At 46.0% G+C, this 24491-nt stretch overlaps 1 protein-coding gene across 6 annotated transcripts in view; it reads right to left on the bottom strand.

Annotated features, from left to right (window-relative positions):
- Window positions 1-8470: 8470 nt before the first annotated feature.
- Window positions 8471-24491, bottom strand: part of MTA1 (metastasis associated 1) — a 75817-nt gene continuing 59796 nt past the window's right edge. For 2 of the 6 annotated variants that reach the window (XM_030455157.1, XM_030455156.1), the window contains exons 18-21: window positions 22622-22633; window positions 17768-17799; window positions 14808-14959; window positions 8471-10185 (exon numbers count right to left, since the gene is read on the bottom strand). In XM_030455157.1, coding sequence (XP_030311017.1) covers window positions 10047-10185; window positions 14808-14959; window positions 17768-17799; window positions 22622-22633 — 335 coding nt within the window. In that variant the 3' untranslated portion in view covers window positions 8471-10046. The remainder of the gene's footprint in view (window positions 10186-14807; window positions 14960-17767; window positions 17800-22621; window positions 22634-24491) is intronic. The other 4 variants (XM_030455159.1, XM_030455160.1, XM_030455161.1 and 1 more) reach the window with 2 other exon arrangements.

Genomic DNA, 24491 nt, shown 5'->3' with positions numbered 1-24491 from the left:
AGAGGGGTGCACAGCTGGTTGCTGTGGTCCTTCGGGGTGACAGAGTGGTGTCAGAGACCCCCAGCTACACCTTAACAGCAGCTGCTCTCAGAGAGCCCGGCCCCAGAGCTGGAACACTCACTCCCAGTCCCATTCCTGCAGGAGCTGGTTCGGTGGGATGGTGCTTAGGTGCAGGGGCTGGCAGGGAGAGTAGGGAGGGCCAGCAGCAGCTCCCCGCCCCGGGAAGCCCGGTGCCTGTGCTGGGTATTCTTAGACACATTTTTTCCGGATGGGGTAACTGAGAAACCCAGATTAAGTAGCCAGGACAAGGGGCCTGATATGGGAGACCTTGCCCGGGGGGACAAGGGCGAGAGGTCCTGGGGGAGCAGAGAGAGCAAGGGGGGTAAGGGCACATCTCCTGGTGGCCTGGCTAGTCCGGCATGGCACGGCACACATGTCCTGGCACGGTGTAGCATCACGGGACAGTCCTGCTCATCACTGGCACCCGGGGCCAGCCCAACACAGGGGCTCTGTCAGCTCCCATCCCACCCTCAGCACCCCCTGTCCCAGCAGCACAGGCTGCTCTGCCACAGCCCTCCACCACCTCCTGCTCCCCGGCGCCATTTTGCTCCCGTTGCCATGGAAACGCCCATGTCAAAAATCCCTCCGGCAGTCGCGGCTACAAAGGGATGCTCAGGGAGCCATGAAGCGATGCCCGGGCTGCCAGTGCCGGCTTCATCTCCCCTAAATCACATCCCGTGGTGGGGTGCAGAACCCCCGCATCAGGGGAAGCCCCTCTGTGCTCGGGACCCTGCCCCACGGGGCCGCGGAAAGGGTGCATCAGGGGACGCGAGTGGGGTGGCAGAGCCCTCGGCCAGGGGTCTCGGGGGGGCTGCACTCCTACACCGCCACCCTGCGGGTTCGTCCCGGGTGTTGGTAAACAGGAAATCTGCTCCTCCCGAAAGCGAAGCCGTTGCATTATTCATCAGCCGCCAGCCTGGCTCCCCGCCGCCGCCATTGTCACATAATTCCTCCTTTCTCTGCCGGCAGCTGCCAAGCACCCGGCCCCAGGCACCGAGATAGCGCTGGGAAGAGAACCCAGGGCTCCGGGATGGGACGGGGTCACCCTGGGCTGCCTGGGGCCCGAATGGGATGGGGATGCTCGACAGCAGGTTTCTCCATCAGCCACGCAGCCGCTGTGCCCGAGGGACCCAGGCGTCCCCATCACTCCGTTCCCAGCTGCTGTCACAACAATGGGGGGCTTTGTGGCCTGGGGGGTCCCTGTGCAGGGGCAGGTGGTGGTGCTGGTGCCCCTGGGTCTACCCGGCCCCAGCTACCCCCGGCAGCCTCCAGAGGAAGGCAGGAGCTGGGGATTTGTGGATCCTGAGTTCTGGGAGGCCGAGTGCCTCTGGTGGGACCGTGTGGGACCCTTGGATGTACCTGGTGTGCCTGCTGGCCTCAAGCAGGCAGGTGCCACCACTGCCCCTGCAGCAGCTCCTCTCCAGCACTGCAGAGATGTCCTGCAAAGGGTCTGTTGTCTAAATCCTTTGGATTCGTAGGAAATCTCAGGTGGGGGTGTAGCTCTTGGGGCTGGAGAGGCAGGAGGAGAAGGGAGGCAGCCCCCAGGTGGAATCCCCAGCACAGCCCATGCTGCAGAACCAGCCCTCAGCCAGGCTCTCCCCCACTGAGGGTTTTTCACACATAGAGGCTGGGGAGAATTAAGACAAATCACCTAAAGGTGTGAATCCCTGCCTGCAAATGCGCTAAAACCCCAGCGGATATGCTCGTCCGGGAGCAAAGTGGCTTTAGCTCCTCATGTCCTCATCTGCCCTGGTTTAGGCTCGGCAATCTCCTGCACCTATGTCCGTGCTGTCCCTGGGGCTCACCCCCCCGGTGTCACTGTCCCTGGGGCTCAACCCCCCCGGTACCGGACACGGGAGTTGTGCCAGGGGGATGCGGGATGCGTGCGGCAGCACCGTGACACTCGGGGGACATCCCTGACCCTGCTGTGCCACATTCCCGGACAACCGCGCTAATTCCCGGGATGGGAACAGGTCTGTCGCTGTGCCAAGGCCAGGAGGAGCAGGCTGGGGACCAGCCCGAGGGATTGGTGGTGGTCGTTTTCAGCAGATCCTGCATTTCCATCAGAAATTTGGGGCTCTATAGGGCTGAGCCAGGATTTCCCTGGGGACACTTCCCAAAGCTGCCTTTTAGCACCCAGGGGAGGTTTCTGGGGCAGGGATGCCTCCCGCAGCAGCAGTGCTGGGGGGTGTCCCCGCTGAGGGGACCATCCCCCCCTCCCCGACCCTCTCCCACCCCCATTCCCGATGGTGCCTGACCCATTTTCCTCCAGTGGCTCCCAGCCCTGCATTGCCTCGGGGGTTCCGGAGCCGCCCAGCCAGCTGGCTCCCCGGCCCAGCACACTTTGGATCACGGGTTCTGCTGTTTGGTCTTTGCTGACCTGGCCATAGCCTAATTACTGATGCAGGGGACATGGGGACACGGGAGGGGAGGAGGGACATGGGGGGAGGAGGGCTGCCTGCCACAGGGCTCCTGGCAGCCCAGCATCCCTCTCCAAAGTGTTTGTTGTGTTGTGTTTTGTTTTTTTTTTAAGCAAACCCTTTCTCCCAGGGATGCTGCACAGACCAGAGCAGCAGCCACATCCCTGCAGCATCCCTTTGCTGGTTGGGACTGATCCGGATCCCAAAGCTGGTGCCAGCACACCCGGGCATCCCCAGGGCAGCAGCAGCCACCCCCAGGCTCAAGGTTGGGCTGGAAGATGTGGGGGGATTGTGTTTTGCTGGTGGTGCTGGGCCAGCTCTGGCCGTGACACAGGGATCAGCTCCACCGGGAGCCTTCAAAAGGCAGGAGGCTGTTTAGCACCTCATCCTAGGGCAGGTCATCCAGAGAGGTTTTTGCAGGGAGATTAAGGGAAAGTAAGGAATAATTTTCCCCAGGCTGCCTCTCCTTTGGCTCACCTCTCCTCCTCCCAGCCATGCCTCCCTTCAGCTCTTTCTTCTTCTTTCAGATGCAAATACCACAAAAACTAAAGGAGACAGAGGAGATGGGAAGCCAGGGCTGGAAAACCTTCCTCTGCTCACCTCTGCCTCATGTTTTCTGGCACCAAGCATCAGCTGGATTTGTTAGAAAGCAAGAAGAGATATGGGGGGGGGGGGGGTGGATGGACAGAGGAAGATGACCCAACCCCAATAAAAAAGTTTAAGGAAAAAATACCCTGAGTTAGCCCAGAGGACAGTGAACTCTGCATGGCCTCCCAGAGCCTCAGCTGGGACATTGTGTGCACCCATGGACCCAGCCCTCTCCACCCCTCACATCAGAGTCCCCCAGGGTGCCACACTGCATCTCCTTGTCACCCCATGGCCACAGACAAAGCCCAAGGCCAGGTGCTTACAGTAAGAGATGGCAGAGCAGCCTCTGGTCCAGCATCACCAGTTCCCCCACCTCTGCCTGCACTTTCCCTCAATTCTCCCTGCTTGGCAGAAGCTTCATGGTGAGACTGGATGGGCTCCAGCTGTGGCCTGGATCAGTTTTCTGGTGGGTGCTCAGGGATGGGACAGAACTTTCACAAAACCAAGCAAAAGGCCTTTTCCTTTTCCTTTTTCCTTTCCTCTTCTCTTTGTGTGTGTGGGGTTTTTCCTGTGTTTTGTTTTGTTTGTTTGGGGTTTTTTGTTTGGCTTGAGTTTTTGGGGGTTTTTTGTGTTTTTTTTTGTGTTTTGGTTTTTTGTTTGGTTGTTGTTGTTTTGTTTGGGGGTTTTTGTGTGTGTTTTTTTCTTTTTTTTTTCTTTTTTATTTTTGGCCTTCCTGCCACCCCACATCCCCATGGCTGCCCAAGGCTGGGTTACAGAAGGGTGAGGAGGGCAGCACCCTGTCTGCAGTGGGGGAAACTCATTCCCCATCAACACACAGAGTCCTGGGGTGGTCAGGATGGGGGGACACAGCCCACACATGCTGGATACCCAGCCCCGTGGCCAAAGGCTGGCAGTGGGATCAGCACATGGCTCAGAAAGGGGAACCCAGGGGCTTAGGAGGGATTAGCAAGAGACTGGGAGATGGAGAATCAGAGCTAAGGGGCTGGCAGGAGCTGGGTCTCATCAGGCAGCACATGCCACTGGGCAGGGTTTGGGCTATCACAGGCTGGCCCTGGAGCCTCCTATCTGGGGCTCTGAGCACCCACTTGGTGCTTCTCTCCTTTAAAAGGCATCCCAGCCCCTGCTGTTAGCAAGCAGGGCAGATAGCACTGTCAGGCCTGTGATAAAGGGGGTTGCAGGCATCCCACTTGCCCTTGCCAGCAGGAATAGATGTCCCCATTGTCCCTGCAGCCCCTTCTCAAGGGGTTGGAGCTGCCAGCCAGGCTGGGGAGCATCCCAGCAGGCTGCAAGTGCATCCAAGGATGCAGATACTTGGAATGGAGAATGAGAATCTCCAAGAAGCACCCCCTGTGGCTCCATGGGGTGGAATGCAGGGGTCTGGGAAGCAGTGCTCAACCAGAACCAACCCAGCAAACCAGCTGGAGGTTGGAAGGCTCTGAAAACCTTGGTGGAGCCAAGCACTGTGGCAGAGCTCCAGCCCTGGCTGCAGCAGGGAGGGCACAGGGAGGCTGGCTGAGACCTTTAGCTCTGCCCCAGCTTTTCCAGGAGAAGGAAAGGCTGTCCCAGGGGATAGGCTGTGGTCAGAGCCAGGTTCCAGTGGCAAAGTTCAGCTCCTGGCCCTGTTTGTCATGAAACTCTCCCCAACCACGTGGCCCTGCACAGACAGCCAGTGGCCAGAGGTCAAGCTGGCCACAGTGCCACCAGGTTTCAGGGACCAGAATGGGCACAGGACAAGTGTGAACAAGTGAGTTTTAAGTGTCTGTGCCCCACATGCACACCACCTCCAGGACACGGGTGTTGGTGAGCTCCTGGGGCTGGACACACCTATCCCAGTGCCATCTGTGTGCTGTGATGTCCCCATGTCCCCTTACCACACCATCTTCAAGAGGGAAGACCCACCCATGAGGATGTATTTTCCTGCACTCCACACCAGACATTATAAGCATTTTCCTGGGGAAAAAAAAAAAGTGTGCAGTTGTAATGGAGTAAAAAATGGAAAAAAATGGATTAAAAAAAAAAAAAAAAAGTGAAGCCTGGCCAGGCTCCATCTCCACATCCACATGTTCCCCTCTCGTATGTCCTGCACAGGGGCAGCCAGGATGCAGGCAGCAGGAAAAGTTCCTGCTGGAACCACTGGGATGGCAAGTCTCCAAAGAAGCATGACCTGGCTGAAACCCTCCAGCAAGGACCTGTAAATCTGCTGGCTGTGACACTGCCAGCATCCCATGGAGCACTGGATCCAGGTGGAGAATCCCTGTGCAGTCGGGAGGGGAAGAAGCTGTCTGCAGCAAGATGCTGAATTTATGTTACATTTGCTCCAGGAATGCAGTGAATGAACTTGCAAACCCCAGGGCAGAAATCAAACCTGCTTCAGCCATGACCTGGCCTGACTTTATTCCAGGTTGAGGAGGAGATGGGGACAAGCCCAAGGCTCCCCCCCAGCCCATCTGAATTTATTTGGGGCTTTTTCTCCAAATGGCTTTTCCCTCCTGAGAGCCTGCACGGGTGAAATGGGATCCTCAGAGTCTCTCAGCCAGGTTTCAGAGCTGGGCATGGGAGGAAGGGGAGGCAGAGGGGACAGGGAGGACACACCAGGTTCCTCCCTCAGGAATGGCACCAAAGCCCAGCCATGCTCAAGGCATGTTTGGAGCTTGAAGGAGGGGATCAGAGAAGGTCCCATCACTGCTGCCTCTTGTAGGCTCTCTCAGAAAACCATTGACTAAAAAAACACGTTTATAGGAAAAAAAACCCAACAACCAACCAAATACTTGCCAGCTACTGTCAGGCTGGGGCTTACCCTTCTGCAGTGATCTCTCCTTTCTCCCTCTAACACTGCTGCCAATCCTGATTCTGAAGTTAAAGCTCTTTTTAAGCCTGGGTCCTCTTGATGGATTAAGAAAACCAGAAGAGACACCGGGTTTACTTTCTTTAGCTGTCTCCAAACCTGACCTCCTCCTCCCAGACAAAACCTTTTAGATTTTATTCTTGGTCCTCCCAGAAGTCCCCCAGGCTCACACAAGCCCCATTACCACTACCCCACTACCCCTGTGTGCCTGGGCCATCCTTTTAGCAGGTTACCCACCCCCTGGCTTTATCTCAGTGGTGCAAAAAGGCTCCAGGATGCCCTAAACTGACCAGGATGCCCAAAAAGCCTCCCAGCCATCCCAAGGTCTGCCTTGTGTAATGCTCACAGCAGAGCTGGCACAGGCTCCACATTTCCATTTCAAAGGGAATTTCAGTGTGTATTTTGCTTTTACAACTCTCCAGTAGTGTCCCTGTTCCAGCCCACCTCCCACAGCAGGAATGCAAGTTTCAGAACTGTTACTTTTGGTCAGGATTTGCTTTTTTTTTTTTTTTTTTTTTTCCCCACTGTTTCAACAGGGTTTTCTTGCAGACAGTCAGCTGCCCTCGTGTTAACAGCCCCTAAAGCAGAGATCACAGGGAGCTGCTACTGACAAGCTTGTAAAATGCAAAGTACAAAAAAAAAAACCAACAACAAACCCCACAAAATTCCAAACCTAAGTAAAAAAAAAACAAACCCCAAACAAATCTGTAACAAAAACACTTTGCCATGAAGTATCATAGGAATGTTCTGTTTTGCTTTGGTTTTTTATTAAAAAAAAAAAAAAAAAAAGACTTCCCTGAGCAGCTCCCTGCTTCTTTTAAGCCCATAGAACTCTAAGCATCACAAGTTTGGAGGCTGGAAGGCTCCATATCCATGTGGGAAGCAAGCACAGCCTCTTCCAAAGGGATCAGAGCTGAGCCTGTAAAACATCTGCTCCCACCTCTGCAGGGCAGGAAAGTCAGTGAAGGGCAGGGATGCCAGAGACACACAGATAAGGGAAATATCCAAATGTACGTGGCAAATCCTACTATGGACTGGGGATATGTGGTGGCAATGCCACATTCCAGGTGGGTGAGCTCTTCCCAAAACCAGCCCTGTGCCTCTCACTGGTGAATTCCCATCAGAATCTGTCCCCTAAAATCTCCAGGGATCCTTTAAGGGCTGGAAATGGGACAGAAATGGGACACTGCCCCAGCTGTTGGGAGCTTTTATTTTTATAAGGTCTTACAGCAGGAGGGGATCATCATACCTACCATACCTACCATACCCTCTGCATGTCCTAAGAGTATTTTAATTTGGTTCCTAAAGGTTGTCTTCCAAACAAAAGCCAGCAAAACATAATGAGATTGAAGGCTGCTACCACCTGCCAAAAGCATGGCACCCATATTCAAGGACATGGAAGGGATCCTTCAAAGTCAGGCCAGCACAGGATATTCTCTCTACTTCCCAGAGTAATCCCTGGAGCTGCTCCAGGAAATATTTTTAAATTGGTGGAAACTGCAGGGCTGGCACCCCCGTGTGGTTATTCTGAGCTCTTCCTGCAGCCCCAGCAGCTCCAGTAAGTCTTACCAACAGCTCGATATAAGCACCAGTAGCCACAGGGCATTTCCCTCCCCTAGCCCCTGGGGTTTCAGAGCTCCCTGATCCCCTGGTAGAACACAACCTCCGCTGCAGCTGAGGCCTCGTTCCTGGATCCCACTGCAGAGGGGCTGAAGAGAATTTAGAGGCAGATTTTTCACTCTTCAGATCACCACTTTGCAAACAGGATGGAATCCCTGCCAGACTGCCCTGTGACAGAGAGAAAGAGCTGAAAAACCTTCATGCAGCCAGCAGTGTTTCTTATGTATGGAGGGTTAATCCTGCAGAGTGATGGGGACAAAGTAAAACAAAGTAAGACTGCCAAGAGGCTCTGGCAGAGCTCTGCACCACTTCACACAGGCTGGAGGCTGCAAGCTTGGTGCCTTTCCTCCATGGCACATCCTTCAGGAATGGCTGTGCCCTCCTGCTTGGAAGTTAGGGTAGGAGAAGGTGACCAGCAGCTGGGATACACTTACATCTGCTAAGTGTCACAGCTACTCTCAGGAGTAAATCTCACCACTCCCAGCAAATGAGACCAAACACTGAGCTTTCCTTATCCCTGTAAGGAGTGAAATGTAGAAAAAACCCACTTAAATGTCAGTGGGTTCAGCTGTTAAACCCCAGGGATTTCCCTCTGCCCCATGCCAGTGTCCTGCCATGGATCAGCAAGAGGCATGAGCCACCAAGAGACAAAAGGCTCCTTCAGGGCATTGCATCTGCTGCTGTGTTTAGGAGGAGAAGGAGGAGGGAGGGAGTCACAGCCTGATGTGGCAGAAATGTTGAAACTTCACACGAGGGGAACCAAACTGAGTGACTCTGTCCATCCTAACAGCAGCACAGGGACTGCAAACACTTGAGAGCAGCTCTGGGATGGGAAGGAGGGAGCAGAGAGGCAAGTGACATCCTGAGCCAGGGGCTTGGCAGCTCTTCCAGAAGAGACAAAAAGCAGCTGTTTCACAAAAGCTCACTTTCCAGGTTTATTAAGTAAAGTTAACTGAATTTTTTTTTTTTTTTTCATTTTGTGGGGGACTCCTTTCCATCTAACCTGGTGGGTTAGCAGAGTTGCAGAGAATCACGGCTGGACTGTGATAACCCAAATACAACTTTGGCTCATCTCACTGCTGACACGTATGGAATGACTTGGGGGTTATTACATGCTGTGTCTGCTTGAGGCAGGTACAGGTACAGATCAGCACAAGTTGCAAATGATAGTTTACATCCTTTCAAAACAGAGCAGGGCATTGAGCAAATGCACTGCAATGAGAAGACATGTGAAAAGAGAAATGATACAGACTTCCAAATACATAAGAAGTTCAAGAGATGCAAGAAACCTCAAACACAAGAAATGTCCAGGAGGGGAAAAAACACTCAAGTTTCAGACACAATGTGTTCAAATGAAAACCCAGTTGAAATTTAAATTCCCTTCAAAATGGGAAACATACAGTAATGCAATTAAAGAGAAACCAGGTCTCGTCCTGGGAGAGATGTGTCCAAAACCACTGATGCACAAACAGGTTCAGAGTTCTAAGCAAAATGTCCCTGGGCATTGGTGTACTTGACTCTTGGAGCCAGAGCAAAGCAATTCACTACACTTGCTGGACTGCTGGACCTACTGCTGGGTTTGTGGTGGTTTAACAGCACGTAGGATTCCAGATGTCAGAGAGAAGGCAGCACTCAAACTGCTGGTTACTGGGAAAAATGCCATGGGCCAGATCTCCCAGGGATTGACTAGAGGAAGGACAACTAACTCTGGCAGCCTGGCCTCCACTGCACACAACATCAGTGTAATGTTCTGCAAGGTTCTTCAGTCCTTAGCTCACTCCTTTCTCAGCCTGAGTTGTTTCTGTCTAGTGCATGAGCACAACTGGCCGTGCAAAACGATCCAAAAAATATGTATCAGGACCAAGGAAAACTGGCTGAACCTGTGGCTGGCTTTTAGCTCCTATTTCCAAACATCAGGTAAAAGGTTGGAGGTTTTATCTACAAAAGAAACGATATAAATGAAATAAAAAAATGGCACCGTCCACAAAATTAAAAAAAAAAAAAAAAAGAAAAAAGGAAAAAAAAAAGGAAAATAAAAACCTTATAACACAGCCTCATAAAAACAGCTTTGCAATGAGAGCTCAGTCACAAAATGAAAGGTTCTAGCTCTTCGTACATCGGAAGAGGAAACAAAGCTAAAAAGTACTATTCCACATTCTCTTAATAAGTTAAACTTACTTTCCCTCCCCCCGCCTACAAAAGGGGTAGAAGCAAAGGGGAAAAGAGGCTACCAAAATTAAAAAAAAAAAAAGGAAAAAAAAAAGAAGGCAAAAGATAAAGAGGAGAGAAGGAGAGAGAGAGAGAGAGAGAGAGAGAGCAGTCTGCGGTCAGAGGCTCAGAGCAGGGCTGAGTTCCTTTTAAGGGTTTTAAAAGATGCAAAACGGTTCCTCCAAAGTTCCCCCTCTTCAACAGTGGAGTTCAACGCTGTCACCATGGAAACCCAAGTGGAGCCAGGAGGAAAGCTCCTTTCAGGCAGAGCTGCTGGGCCTGCATTAATCCTCGATGATGATGGGTTCATCATTCATGGGCTGGCGCAGCGGCACTGCCGGGATGGGCCGGAGGATGATGGGTTTGTAAGGGCGTCTGGCAGCTCGCTTGGCTTCAGAGGAGGAGAGCAGCTTGCGGATTTTCCTGCAGCCAGAGGAGGAAAGGAACTGATTAAAAAAAAGTGGGATGCTGAGGCACTGCAGGCTGCTTGGTTTCTCCAAGTGAAACCAGGCCCACGTGCTGCTCGCCCATGGGATGGGCCGACGCGGTTCGTTTCGGCGGTGGCTTCCCCCGAGGGGTTTGGGTTTGCTGGTTTACAAACCCACCCAGGAAGAGGAAATTGGATCCTGGGGTTCCTCTCCCTCCAGCACTGCAGGACTAGGGTCTGCAGCTGTAAATGTAGTAGCTGAAATGGGTAAATTTGTTGTGTTTTCTGATTTACACACCCACCAATGAAGAGGTGACTGCATTCTGGGTTTCAGAACGCTTCCTCTCCAGCACTGCAGGACTAGGGTCTACAGCTGTAAATATAATAGCTGAAATAGGTAAAATTGTTTTATATATGTATATATATACACTCATACATACTTATATAAGTGTATATATATATAAATTTGTTTTATATGTGTCTATATATATATATAAAGCACCTATCACCATCTTGATAAACATTCTTTGGAACCACTTTGACAGCAGAGGTAAAGAAATATATAAAAGGATATATATATTTATATATCCCTATATAAATATATAGAAGAATATATATTTTTAATATACACACACATATATTTATCTATTAAAAATACATATATTTGTTTTTTATATATATATTTATATATATAAAGTGCCTATCACCGTACTGATAAACATTCTTTGGAGCCACTTTAACAGCAGAGGTAAATACATATATTAAATACATATATTAAAAAATATATATATTTGTTATATATGCATATATAAAGTGCCTGTCACCATACTGATAACCATTCTTTGGAACCACTCTGGCAGCAGAGGTAAGAACAGGAGTCAGCCTGTTAGGACCTTCTGCTTCCAACCAAAACACAAAAGGCCACAGGGTTTTGCTGCCAGCCTGCCAGGTTACAAACCACTGATTTATTCTGATGCACACAGACACAGCCCCAAACACCTTTGTGGAAATGTGGAAGAATCTTTTGGAACAACTGTAACCACTTGGAAAAGACCTTTAAGATCATCACATCCTCCACGTCCTTCGTGTAGCGAAGGGGCCAAAACTGAACGTGGCTTTAGAGAAGTCACAACCAAACCTCTCCTGGCACTGGTGATCACCTCCTTCCTGTGAATCCACTTCCCACAGAGCTCCCTGACATTCCTCAGCCCCAAGCAGGTGCACACAGCTGCCTCTTCAAAAGAAATCTGTCACAGAACAAGCCAGAAACATTTGGTCTCCCTTGGAGCCAAGCTGGGGAGCTCCATGAGAGCCACTAAAATGGGAAGCAGCCTTCCCACCTCCACTGGGAACACTCACAGGTTGTCTCATGCTTTTATTTCTCCTCCAGTTCACGTACCCAAAGTAGAAAAGAGTGTTATTCAAACCTTGTATTTGTTAAAGAGTTTCTCTCTGTGTTATAGGACTAGCAACAAGTCTTAGATGCAGGAAGATCTGTTCCACATGAAGACAAAGTAAAAGAGAGAGTGAGAATGGAGAGAGGACACACTGAAATTCTTTAAATTAGCAAAATAAGGTAGAGGGAGGCAAATATTGAGTCCTTCTTTCAGCTTGTCAATACCAGGCTCAGAGCCTGGAAGTAGCCTAAAAAAACAAAGAGAGAAAAAACAGTAAAATGAAGAATGTGCTCTGTAATTAAAATGAGGAATTAACTTCCAAAGTATGTTGTGGTAGCCAAAGGCACACAGAGGTTCAAAAGGGAAGTGAAAAAGAATCAGAGTAGTAGTGTAGCAGTACCTTCAGTTTTTAACTTAACATTACAGTCCCCAACTACTTAATCATCTCTCTTCCAAATATAATTTTTACATTTCTGATTAACTTTGCTGTGAACAATTTTTTTTTCATTAAAAAAAGGAGAAAAGACAAAACACATTTGTAGAAGAAACCTCTCAAAACACTCCCTTCCCCTAAAATTTATCCTCCTTACCACCAGCACTGACAAAACAACATCTTCTGGTATTATTGAAGATTTTTTAATTGATTTGGCCATCTCTTCACATGCTTTTATTGCCCACTGAGCAGAACAAGCCTGCTACATGGAGCTCAGGCACAGAGAGCAGACTTTTGTTTGCTCCATGTCCCCAATCCTCCAGCACTTTCTACTTGAAAGGCAACACAGGGTGGAGAGAGGAGGGGAAAAGGTGGAAAAGTGGTGGTTGGGAGAAAAAAAAACCCAAAAAACCAACTTAAAATCTCAATGTGATGAATTTTCCAAGACTCACTGATCTACTTTTAGGCAGTAGAGCTGCTTAGAGCTGAATGAGACACGTTGCCACCAGAAACACATCTCCTAGCAGCTCTGGATTCTGATCAGGTCACTTGCTGCCTCCCTTGGCATAAATTATAAATGCTGAGTCCCTTATTGTGAGGCTTGAGTTCAAAAACTTCTCCCTTTCAACCAACCAACCTTTCAAACCTCTCCCTCCAAGCTCTCCAGTTTTCTAACACCATCCCCAACAGTGCCACACAAAAAGAGGAGAAGTGGGGGGGTGGTGGTGGTGGAAAACTTTAGGAAAACTGCTTTCTGGGCCTGAAAACACAGCCTGACCCTCAGCTGGAGGATGTTATGCAGATATTGCTGCTAGATTGATTGTTATGGAGCCAAGACAAAGCTCAGATTGTTTCAGAGCTCACAAACAAGCCTTACATTCTTGACACTGGAATGCAGCAGATGGTTCAGGGGAAAGTGAGAGGTGAAATGCCCAACAGAAAACCCGTGCCACTTACAATGCTACATTGCTCAGGCTTCCCTGCTTTTCAGCAGCCTGCCAAACATCTCTTTTCAGCACTCGTCAGTCAGCTAAGCAGCAAGGCTGTCAGACAAAGAAGCCTGTTCTTTCATTCATTCTTTTTTCTTTTTTTTTTTTTTTTCTTTTTTGAAATGGAAGAGGTAAGGTCTTACTGAGCTGGTGCCTATCCTTGCACTACAGTTTCTGCATCAGAGCTGTGCTGGTTGCTGTGGGATCTTTCCTGCCTTGGTACAAACAGCAGATTCTGTGCCCTTACAGTAAATTTTTTCATGACCAACACTGCACTTGATGAATATTCTCACTGGGTGTACAGAGCAAGGGTGGAACCTTGCAGTGGCATTATCACTGACCTGCAGTATTCCTTGTGGGTTGGATGATACAGATGTCAAGTGTTCTGGAGATGCAGGATTATGAAATAAGCCTTGGGCATTTATGGACTGAATTAGAGGCTGTACACACTACACCCACAATGGCACTGGAATTCAGTGCCAAAGCTGAAGGTTTGCTGAACCCAGCACCTCTTCACTGCTCCCCTTAAAAATGAAATATTTCTCTCACTTAATTCTCCATTATATGAGGGATCCCACAGCTTGCTTTTACAGCATCTCATAGGAACAGAAAAGGAGAAGAAAAAACAATGTAAAGATGTAAGCTGGTGTGAAATGCACAGTTGCATGAAAGGAACATGTGTCACAAGTAAATTAATTTCATGTTTCTTCTGAGTTCTAATGGAAGGGGGTGGTGTTTCCTGCACTGAAATCTGATCATCCAACTGATCAGTGGTTAGTAACTTGAACATTACCAGTTGCAGTTTGTGAAGCCCATCTTTGATACTCAGCCCACAGAACAGTCACTTGACACCTGAAATGCTCTGCAGGCTGAGGAGGAGGTTGGGGATGTCAGGACACTGACTGTGCACTTCTTGCTGAATAAATGAACACTCAGAAGGGATGAAGTACCCAAAACTCCTGGATTCCTAGGTCACTTGTAAGGGCTCAGACACAAGCACATGTCTCCACTCTTCTGACATCACTCAGGAGCAGGGCCCCCTTCCTAAGAAATAACCCAGTCCTGAGAACATGCACACAAAAGCTTTGCTGTAGGGATTGGACCATGGAACTTCTGTTGCTTCACCAGGAGCCTCTAATCAGAGTTTCAAGCAAAACTCATGGAAAGAACCTTTCTTTTCTTACTTTTATCCTGTTGGCAGCCTAACAAGAAGGACTAGCAGAAGCAGTACTACCAAAAGAGGAAGGTGGACACTGCAGGACTAAATCTCACTGCTATTGGTGGTAAAAATACACCAAAGAAATGATGCAACCCAGCCCCTAGAAACACTCTGTGTCACTGGCAGGTTTCAGTGCTGAGACACACAAGGAGACATCCTGAGAGGTAATTGCAAGAGATTTCAGCATGCAACAGGGTCTGCAGAGCTCCATGTTCCTCAGCATCACCTGTATGCCAGCAGGCTGCTGTCCTCTTACTCAGAGACAGTGTTGGGACCTCCAAAGGCATTTATGGGTCTGCACCAGGGGACCTCCCCACCTCAATCATCTTCCCCTTATTGCTTCCCCTCTTACAGGAACTGCTCTCAAAGAAAAAAAAAATCTGCTTTTTCTGGAGTACACGTGCATAAGATGATTAGGTACAGGACAACTTTTATCCACTTAAACACCAGCAGTGGTGTCTGCAACAGATGTGCTGAAGAGAGCCTCATCTGCCCATAAAACCAGCAGCAACATCCAGGAGGGACACACATACACCCCCCCCCCTTCCCTTAAATACTCTGTAAAGCCTGAATTTCTCACCTGGTTTCTTCAGTGGCCATGTAAAAAACATCATCTGGTGCATCAATCCAGTTCATCCTCCTCCTTTTCACTGGAGGCATGGATCCACCACGGATTAACCGGACTTTTGTTGGGTATGATTTCCCATTGAGCAGCAAGTTTCGGCTTGGTCCCTAACATGATACACAAAAAAAGGACAATTACAGACTGCAACAAACCTGTGGCACTCAAAGGAAAAGAGGATTACATTTTTCAGAGTAGTTGTTAAAGAGTTGCTGGTAAATATATCCCCTCTTGCCCATGGCTGAACACAGAATTCACATAAAAGCAATGTTCCACAAGCAGAAGTCAGGCACCTTTAATATATAATAAGACAGCAATATTCCAGTGACAGGACAGATAATAAATGGAAGACATTACCAATAATCTGTTGCTTGTGTCTGAAAGATGAGATCAAGTTTGAAAGACTGAGCATTAAGACTTAGAGTTCAGCTACTGCCATAAATCTAGAGCAAATCTATTGATTTTGGGGAAGGAGATCTGGCTACACAACAAATCAATGATAAAAATCAGAATTTACAGGAGTTATTTTGGAGTAACAAACTTACCCACGTCCTTTTTGTTCTAGGAAGGTTAATATTTAATGACACATTAAATAGGTGGTTGAAAAGAAATCTAGTACTACAAAGCTTTCATCAGAAAATCCTCTCAGTGTTTCACACCACAGATTTCCAATATATGGAACACATCTGCTTTGCAAATCAACACAGGGATAATTTTCCAGACCCACAGTAGCCCTCTTCCAATCAGCTGGAAAAAACATGAGCTGTTATTAAGAGAGGTGCAGATGCAAGGGAGCAAAGGATTAAGCTTCTCAAATGCAGCTGTCCTTGATCATTTGAAGTCCAGTTCTGCTGAGAAATCCCACTGGAATCAGTAACACTGGACAAGTCAGGAAAGATGCACGAATTTCACAAGGAATAAATTAAAGCTGGTCAGAAAACAGGCCAGGAGAAATTGAATTTTGGTGTTTCACAGGCTAGCCTCCAAGGTCAGACCACAGGGACCAGATTGCACCCAGGCTTCCCCTTTCTGCCCAGAAAATCAGAATCTGAGCATTTACATGAGGGATTGTCTGGGCTGGGAGATCCACTTGGCATGGAAAGGTGGGGACATGAGGTACTCAAGTCCTTAAGTCTCAGGTTATGGCAAAAGCTCAACCCAATTTTCAGACTTCAACTTAGAAAGGGAAGACTTCAGTCTGTCAACCAAGTTAAAACCCCACAAACCAAACCCTATTTTATTTTTCTATTTCATTTTCAAATAAAACAAACAAATATTTATGGTTTGTTTTGGTTTTTTCTTTTTTTTTGACCAGCCTTAGTCAACCATGCTAGCTCAATCTGCTTTTGTAGATCAGGGCTTTTGAGATAAGCCAACAAAATCCCACCTTTTAAAACCCTAAATTCTTTCAAGATGTTATATACAAGTGCAGCAATGATCTAAGTTCTTAGTTGCCCACCTCCAGGTTACACAAGACAACTTTGGCACCACAGCAGACCACTGGAACACCTCAGGAATTGGTTTTATATTTGAGGTTTATTATGGGAAAGGTTTCAAATAAAAGGCTTTTCTGTTGTGTTTTGGGTTTTTTTTTACCCCCTCTGGATTTCTCCAAGAAAATCCTTGCCACTAGGTTTTGCAAAGGGTGTTTTCTTCACACATGCCACATACACATACAGGAAAATAAGAGAGAAATTCTTGGAAACAGCTAAAATGGGCACCCCCTGTGCTTCCAGGTTGCCTGCTCTGTGCAGGTAGAAAAAAAATCTCTTTCAAATGGTAGATCCTGAAAAGTGGAGCTTAACATTTCCAGGTCAGTAGGACACTTCAGCAAACAACCCAAAACCACAGCAGTTCAGGGTTTGAACCCCAAAACATTTCAAGTGTTAGATCATCACAGATTTCTCCCCACTGCACTGAGTTGGTTTATTCAGCAGACACAAACAAGTAGCCAGTCTCCTCAGGGACAAGAAATTAAGCAGAATTCAAGGAGGAATACAATTTACTACTTCTTATCAGATGCTCCAGTAACAAACCCAATGAATGCTTCATTATTACAAGCAGACAAGGATGCTCAAGCTCTAGCCTAACCTCATGACACTGCACACCATCCCAGAGCATAATTAGATTTAAGGATGCTTCTGATCACCATTCAGTGACCATCAGCCACACCAAAACCCTCACCCAAGTGACTCTACTTTCACTAATATCAGCTCTATCTCATCAACACCAGGAAATCGTTTTGGGGTTAGAAAGAAAAAAAAAAAAGAATTATGCTTGAACTTCTCTCCCATAAGCCACGTCTAAGAGGGGAAGGTGATCTTTGAGCTGACCCCTTCACACTGCTGGGAATTTCATGAGAAAGCATTTTGCCAGAGACACATCAATCAGACTGGCTAGTTGCTTCTGTCCTTTGATAAAACTCAGCATAATGGATGAATGGCTAGGAATCATTTGTATTAAAAAAAAAAAAAAAAAAAAGATAAACCCCCAAGCATTCTCAGCAGATAACTTGCACGCCAACTTCCTAAGAAAAATAAACTGTTTTCCAAGCAAACCCTTCCATCATTTCAACCTCACTCCTCCAGTGAAACACATTCCACCTAGAAACACATCCCAGAACTTTGCTATAAACAGCCACTCAGTTTCTGTATGAGCAGAAACAAAATGTTCCATTCAAAATAGAATCTTTTATATATAAATATATAGAGATGGATTTGAGTTTTAAATTGCATTTAACCACTTCCAACGTTTTATATGCCCCAAAATAATAATTTTTTTTTTCAAATAATTGGGAACTATGACCAGCTGCAAACAGCAAAGATGGAAGTGAAACACTAGGGTTTAATGGGGTGTTCTATCTAGGGGGGTGGTTAATAATTCTTTTCCCTGTTTTGGTTAAATGAACATTCTCTTACCATTTGTCTGGTTTGTCCGTGGTTAGGCAGACCTAACAAACAGGAAAGAGAATAGAGCTGGTAAGACCATTGCTTTGCCAAGACAGAAAAAAAGTACAAAATCAAAACACACGCAGCTATGATTGCAACTGTGTTGTTTTGCTAAAACAAGAGGTGTCTGCCAAGCTAAATTCTCCCCTCCTTGAAAGGTAACTGAGAAAAGAGCTTCCATATCAACATGGGTTGAAGAGCAGGGTCCCCAAGGTAAAAATATGTTCCATTTGCTCAGTCCTTTCTCCATTTACTCACACCTTTCTTTCTTCAAACTACCACTAGAAGTACACCTCCTCCTTTCAGACCTGAGGTTTTCCCCAAATCCTGGGAAAACCCTGCCATTTTGAGGAATTCTTGGAGGAAACTGACTGACATCAAGAGGGAAAAGATGGAAGATATACAGTATCAAGACAGAAACAGAATCTTTTTCCTGTGATCCTTGGATCCCCAAGGAACCCTTCAGAGCTCAGACATTATCTACAAACTGCTAGCAAACAGTCTGGACCTGCTGAACCTACCAGAAGTGGACACATCCATGGGTGTAGCTCCATCAGTCACAGATCCCAGTGACTCCAGCTATCACACAAAGTCCTTCTCCAGTAGCACAAGCAGCAACCACAAAGCACCAAGAAAAATGGTTTGATTTCACTGCCTTACTTGCTATACTCCCAGATACCCCATCATCTTCCCATGGTCTATGTACTGAGCTGTATTTTGCATTTTGCAGGACACACAAAAGCTCCAAGGCAGCAGGGTATGGCATGGAATGGACTGGGAGGCCCAATAAACCATTTGGTTAACACCTTTTTCTAAGATCCATGCTCCCAGAAAACACCATTCCACTCACACCAGTGCACTAAACCATCTTTCCCAGCCTCTTTTGCTGGGAATTGCATTGAATCCAAGAGGGAATCCAAGGCAGGGAGCAGCAAATGCTGGCACTGGATGCAGAAGTCATCTGGATGAATTCTGCTTCCACATTTAATCCCAGCTTAGACTTCTGAAAGTTCCCATTGCTAGGGAATGAAGCTGGGATGGAACAGCCAAACTATAGGAAATAAAAGGAATATTTACAGCTCCTGGTCTGTGCTCCAAGAGGTTCCTTGAGATTGGTAAAACCAAACACAGGGTACTCCCAGCAAGCATGCCAGGAAACATATGGCATGGCAACATATCAGGAAGGCAGAACAGGGACATTTTCTGAGCATTAAGTATCACTACACCTACATTAAAATCAACAGTTTCTATCAAGTGCATTTTCCATGTTATGCAGGGGTCTGCTTTTAGCTACTTCAAGAGACTTAGTTTTGATTTTTGCAGCATTTTTGTGCCTAAATATCCACAGAGATGAAGAAATAGCTGTCAGAAAGATTTCCATCACATCTGAAGAACAGACACAGTAAGCTCCAAGGCAGAGCAGTGACAAGCTCTGGATGTTCACAGAGGCAATGCAGGCACCAAATAATCAGTCCTTGTTACATGGGAATAGCAATTGCATCCAAAACACAGCTGTGAGCAGCTGTTTGGAAGGGATGGATAGAATTCCAGGGATGCTGGGAAACAGCACAGCCAGCAGGATGAAACCTGAATCTGTTGGCTTTAGAGCTAAGCTCTAGCACTTGTTTCTTCTTTCTCTTTGCATTACAGAAAGAGAATATTTTTCTCCATTGACAGGAGCTCTGAGAGATGTGAATAAATCAACTGATGCTAAGCCCTGGATTGAAGGCACACATTTAATTTTAACTACACTACAGAACAGCTCTTTCCTTGTGCTAGAAACATTCCTGATGCCAGAAAAGAGGAGGAGCTGGTCTGTGGCTGCTGCAATGACTTGCTGAATGTACAACAGAGAGTAAACAGCACCAGAACTAATTCAGCATACTGTACACAACCTGAGTGAAGGGTGAGCAGAATTATCACTCTGAGCACCAAGAGCCCTCAAAAAGCAGAGAAGTTACTCCTGGGACACACCTCACCCTAAGCTGGAACTTCTAGGATAAAGCTGCCCCTGGTAACTTTTTGATCCAGTAAAATAAGACACAAAATAAAGTTATATTTTCAATTTTTTTTTTCTTGTTATCACAGTAATAAGGTCTCAATGACCACATTAATCTGTGGATTTTCCCTTTGGTCACACTTTGATAACAGAAGCTTGAAAGAGTAAATATAAAATAAATAAAATATAAAACTAGATGCTAAAAGCATATGCAGCTGAAGCACTGCTAATAAATGAGCAAATCTGCCCCACCACACTCACTAAAGAGCTGCATAAAGACAGCAGAACATCTGCAACCCACTGCACAACAGCTGCCAAGTCACCAGGATGCATCTGTACTGGAAACAATGGATCCTCACCCCAAATTTTTGGGTGGTTTCTGTGCCAGAGATGAGGTTTGTGAGACAGGCAGCTCTAAGAAACTAAACCAACCCTCCAGCTCCAGGGGAGGAGTGGTACAGAAAGGTCACTGACCATACAAAACTTGGTCCTTTCCAAGGTGCTTGCTCCATTTTCCCAGATGAAGGTTTGAGAGAGACCTCTCAACACACATGAAGCCACAAGAAGGTTGTAAAAGTAGGGCAGCATATGAATATAAACCTGGAGAATAATCCAACAAGGTTCTGGCAGCTCCTCTCTAGGAAAGAAACCTTCATTTTATAGAGACATCTCCAGAGAAGCCACAAGGTAGAAAGTGTTGACTGTTTCTTTCAATGATGTCTAAGGTTCAGCTGCTTGAATTTAAAATATTTCATACACATAGAAACAAAACCTGAACTCCTCCAAATAAGAGAAAAAACACCAACAAACAAAAAAGGTGGCCAAACCTTTAAAGCCACATAGCATAAAGGTCTACAATGATGAACTGAAGGCAAATCTTCCACTCTCTTCCAGCCAAAGAAATCAAAATGTACTCTGAAAACTCAAGATTAAATGGTTTTTTTCCTATAGTATTGAAAAAAACACCCCAAAGCCCTGAAAAATCTCCTCCCATTCAATTCTTCCTGCCAAACTCTCCTCTAGACAATGAAATAAAGAGCAAGTCCCAGAGGATAAAACATAGCCAAGGTATAATTAAGGTTATACCTGCAGATAAGCACAGGTGTCCTTTGCCACAAACCATTATACCTTGTTAGGGTAAGAATGGGAATAAAACAACTGATCACAGGACAGACACTGACACCCTCAAAACACTTACTACAACTTTACAACCAAGTTTTTAGAGCTGTTTCTCAAGCACAAGCACTCTGAGATTTGGGCTCAAGACAAATGCCCTAATGATCTTTACTCCTGGAGTATCACAAAGTTGCACAAAACATTTATTTCTATACTTTTATTAAAAAAAAAAACCCCACACAGGTGGGGAAAGACTGTCACAAAGAGCAAATAAAGTCTTGTTAATTTGCAGGCTGTTTTTATCTTTTGGAGAAGACTCAGCCAGAATTTCTTCTCATGCAACCACCTTGGAGCATTTGGATCTAACCCTTCCAGGTTGATTAAAACAAATTAAAAAAAAAGAATACTCAAGCTTCTTTAGCTTCCTGTAGCAAATAAAGCATCAAATAAAGCATGCTGGGGGGGTAAGAAAGAATTGGCACCCAACAACAAAGAGTGGGAGGAGGGAATCTGATTTCCCAAGAGGAAGGAAAGCAACAGATCTGGTCCCACTGGAAGCCTCAGGGCAGGTTGGTCCCATGCCCTGTGAGTCTGATGAGAAGGCTGAATGAGCAGCCAAAAATTACTCCCACTGCTTAAATTCAACCTGGTTTTGTTTTGGTGTTCCTTTGCAAATTCCACACAACACTCCACAGCCATTTCAAGAAGTCAGGGGGTGGAAACCTTCAGCACTATGTCCAATGCAGACTGGTGTGCAGGGGTATTTTCACAAGTTATAGAGCAAGCATCAAGAAGCTGCAGGATAAGCACCTACCATGGTCATTTTTCTACCTCTGTAGAAATCCTCCAGTACTTTTCCTGTGTATTCACAGACTCTCTCACAGTTTGACACAAGAAATCTGTATGGAGTTGTCCCTAGCACCAAAGATAAAGAGTTCCCCTAACTTGGGAGGTTTGAATTTATATGTCCTAGAACTTTCAAACTCCAACCTTCAGCATATCCACCACACACAAAAATATGAGTCCTTCATCTCATGTTAATAGAATTAATGCTTTTAAGAAAAAAAAAAAAAAAAATCAGGACATCAAGGAATCAGTCACAGATGGTATTTTGTAAAAATGCTGTTTGCCAAAGAGAAGTATCATGCAGAACATGCAATAAACACTGAGAAGCATCTCCTGAGTCATGATGAATACTGAGATCTTAACACACCTTCACAGCCAGCAAGTTTACTACACTAAAAGACACTGCTTTTAAAACTCCATGTGTTTTTCATATACATTTTCCTTTTCCAAAAGTACTCCTCCTCCTGGGTTTCTGACCAAAACATCAACAGTACCACATTTGTGAGCAAGCTAGAATAAAAATATAAAAATTCTTGCATGAATGAGGCTTGATGAACCAGGATTTCACTTTCAAGTTACTGATTCACTTGAAGTGGTCTCTGTGTGTTGACATATACACACACATAGAGTTTCTGCAAGCTCATAAGAAGTCTCTATTACTCCTCTCTAACAGCCAAGAGTGTGTTTTGTGAGCAGACTGAGTGTCCACCTCCTAACAATCAAAGGAATTCAAGTTGCACTTTCAGGAATTCAAGTGCAACAAGCAGAACAGAGCATAAATTGTCCCAAACATCACCCTAGACCAACATTTTCTTAAAATTCTGTCATATATAAAAATGATACTAAAATTTCAATTTACTTACCTAAGTAAGTTCCTACCAAGAGTGGCAGAGGAAAAGGAAAAAAAGATTTAAAGTTAAAAAAAAGGGAAAGATTCACACAGTTGAGAATACAGTAGCCCAGCCCCATGCAACAAACAGAAACACAGACTGGTTTGGTTGTAAGGAAACACAGAAATGGTAACAGTTCTCTGCTGGACAGATAAACCCAAGACAACATTAAACAAAGGAGAGCTTCTACAAAAAGCAGCTTTAATCTTGCATGAGTAAGAAGTGGTTTGTTAACCCCCCCTCCTTTCACTAGCCCCTGAACATCAACCTCACTGGATCTGGACAGTACCTCCTGAAATGCTTGGTTTAACTTTCATGTTAATTTGCTTCACAGTGTCTCACAGATGTGTTTGCTCAGGCAAAGCTGCACCTTCTGCTAAGAGAACTTCAAGGACCCTACTAATACCTTCTGAGCAGTGACATCCAACTACAGTGAGTCAGTAGCTACCCTTGGACAAATCTCTTTAAACTGGAGAGCTCTGTGTTGGGATGGAGAGATCTATGCTGGTGTTGGATCAACCAATATTATCCACCTGCATTTCTGAAAGAGGCATCATGAGATATTCTGGCTGGCTGCAACACACTGAGCAGTTTAAAAAAAAAACCAAAAAAAAAGACCCCAAACCAAGGTGTAACAAAACCATGGCCCTCACTGCTTTAGGTTTTGCTGATTCAAGCTGTGTAAACAAGAAGCCATTGAATTATTCACTGTTCCTAGAATTATATTACATACCTTATTCAAGTGTGTATGGGTATATTTATGATAAACACTACACATGTAGATCCCACTTAATTACAAGTTCAGGCTTTGTACTATCAGTACACTTCTGCCCTTGTATTTTTCTGCATCCATTTTTCCTCCTATTAATTATACCTGTTCCCTACCACTGCCTTGGGATATGCACTCTCTTCTCATTCAAATCAACATTTACATCTCACTCCATGCCATCCCTCCAATGAAATGGTTCTCACTACCATCATAAGGATGATGCTCATATCTTTTATCTCATTTCCAGATCTTTCTCCATTCAACAGCATCACAGTTAAACTAAAGGCAAGGGGGAAAAAGTTTCTCTGAACACCTGAATGCAAAATCCTAAGTACAAGCCTCAAAAATAACCTGTGCTTTTGGCATTTAATCTACAAGTTAAGAAGCTGCACAGGCATATGGTTCTTGAGGTCCCCAGAAAGTATTTCAGGCAACTTGTCATTCTTCCCAGCTGTGCTGCTCCTGGCAAGACAGAGTCATTCCTTTATAAAGCACTGAACATTTTCTCTCTTGGTGCTGGTCAGTATTCCTCTGGGCTGGATATCAACAGCTAAAGCCAGGATTTTTCCCCAGTGTCCCAAGTATCACATTATTCATTAAAAAGGACCATTCCTCCCTCCCAGCCATTTCTGAAGGAGCAGGAAGGGCAGCCAGGGCCACTGCTGATAAAGGTTTAACTTGAATACAAGTTATTCACACAGGTGAGTCCACATTTTCTGCAAGATCCCAGTCATCCAGGAAAAAAAACTTTGAAATAAAACTGATCACCTCTGTGGCTGATGCCAGACAATTTCCTTATAGTCTCATCTCAACAGATGTTTTATCAAGAATAGTATTTCCACTTCAACGTTCATCTCTTGATAATTAAACTAATGAAACTGAGGAATACTTCCAGTTCTAGGAGTTCATTTTAAAAAGGAGGTGAGAAACAATCAACAAGTTAAATTAGATCAACATTCTACTTTGGTTTACAACTCCCCAGCAGCAGGAGCAAGGTATTCCAATAGTTAATTAATCTCACTCTAAAAATTTGCAGTTTGTTTCCAGCCAAAGTTGTTCTACTGTACCTTCTGG

The sequence above is a fragment of the Calypte anna genome, chromosome 8 (assembly GCF_003957555.1).
Source record: "Calypte anna isolate BGI_N300 chromosome 8, bCalAnn1_v1.p, whole genome shotgun sequence".
NCBI classification, from domain to species: Eukaryota; Metazoa; Chordata; class Aves; order Apodiformes; family Trochilidae; genus Calypte; species Calypte anna.
Note: the sequence above shows the minus strand (reverse complement) of the source record. Positions and strands in the feature narration are given on the sequence as shown.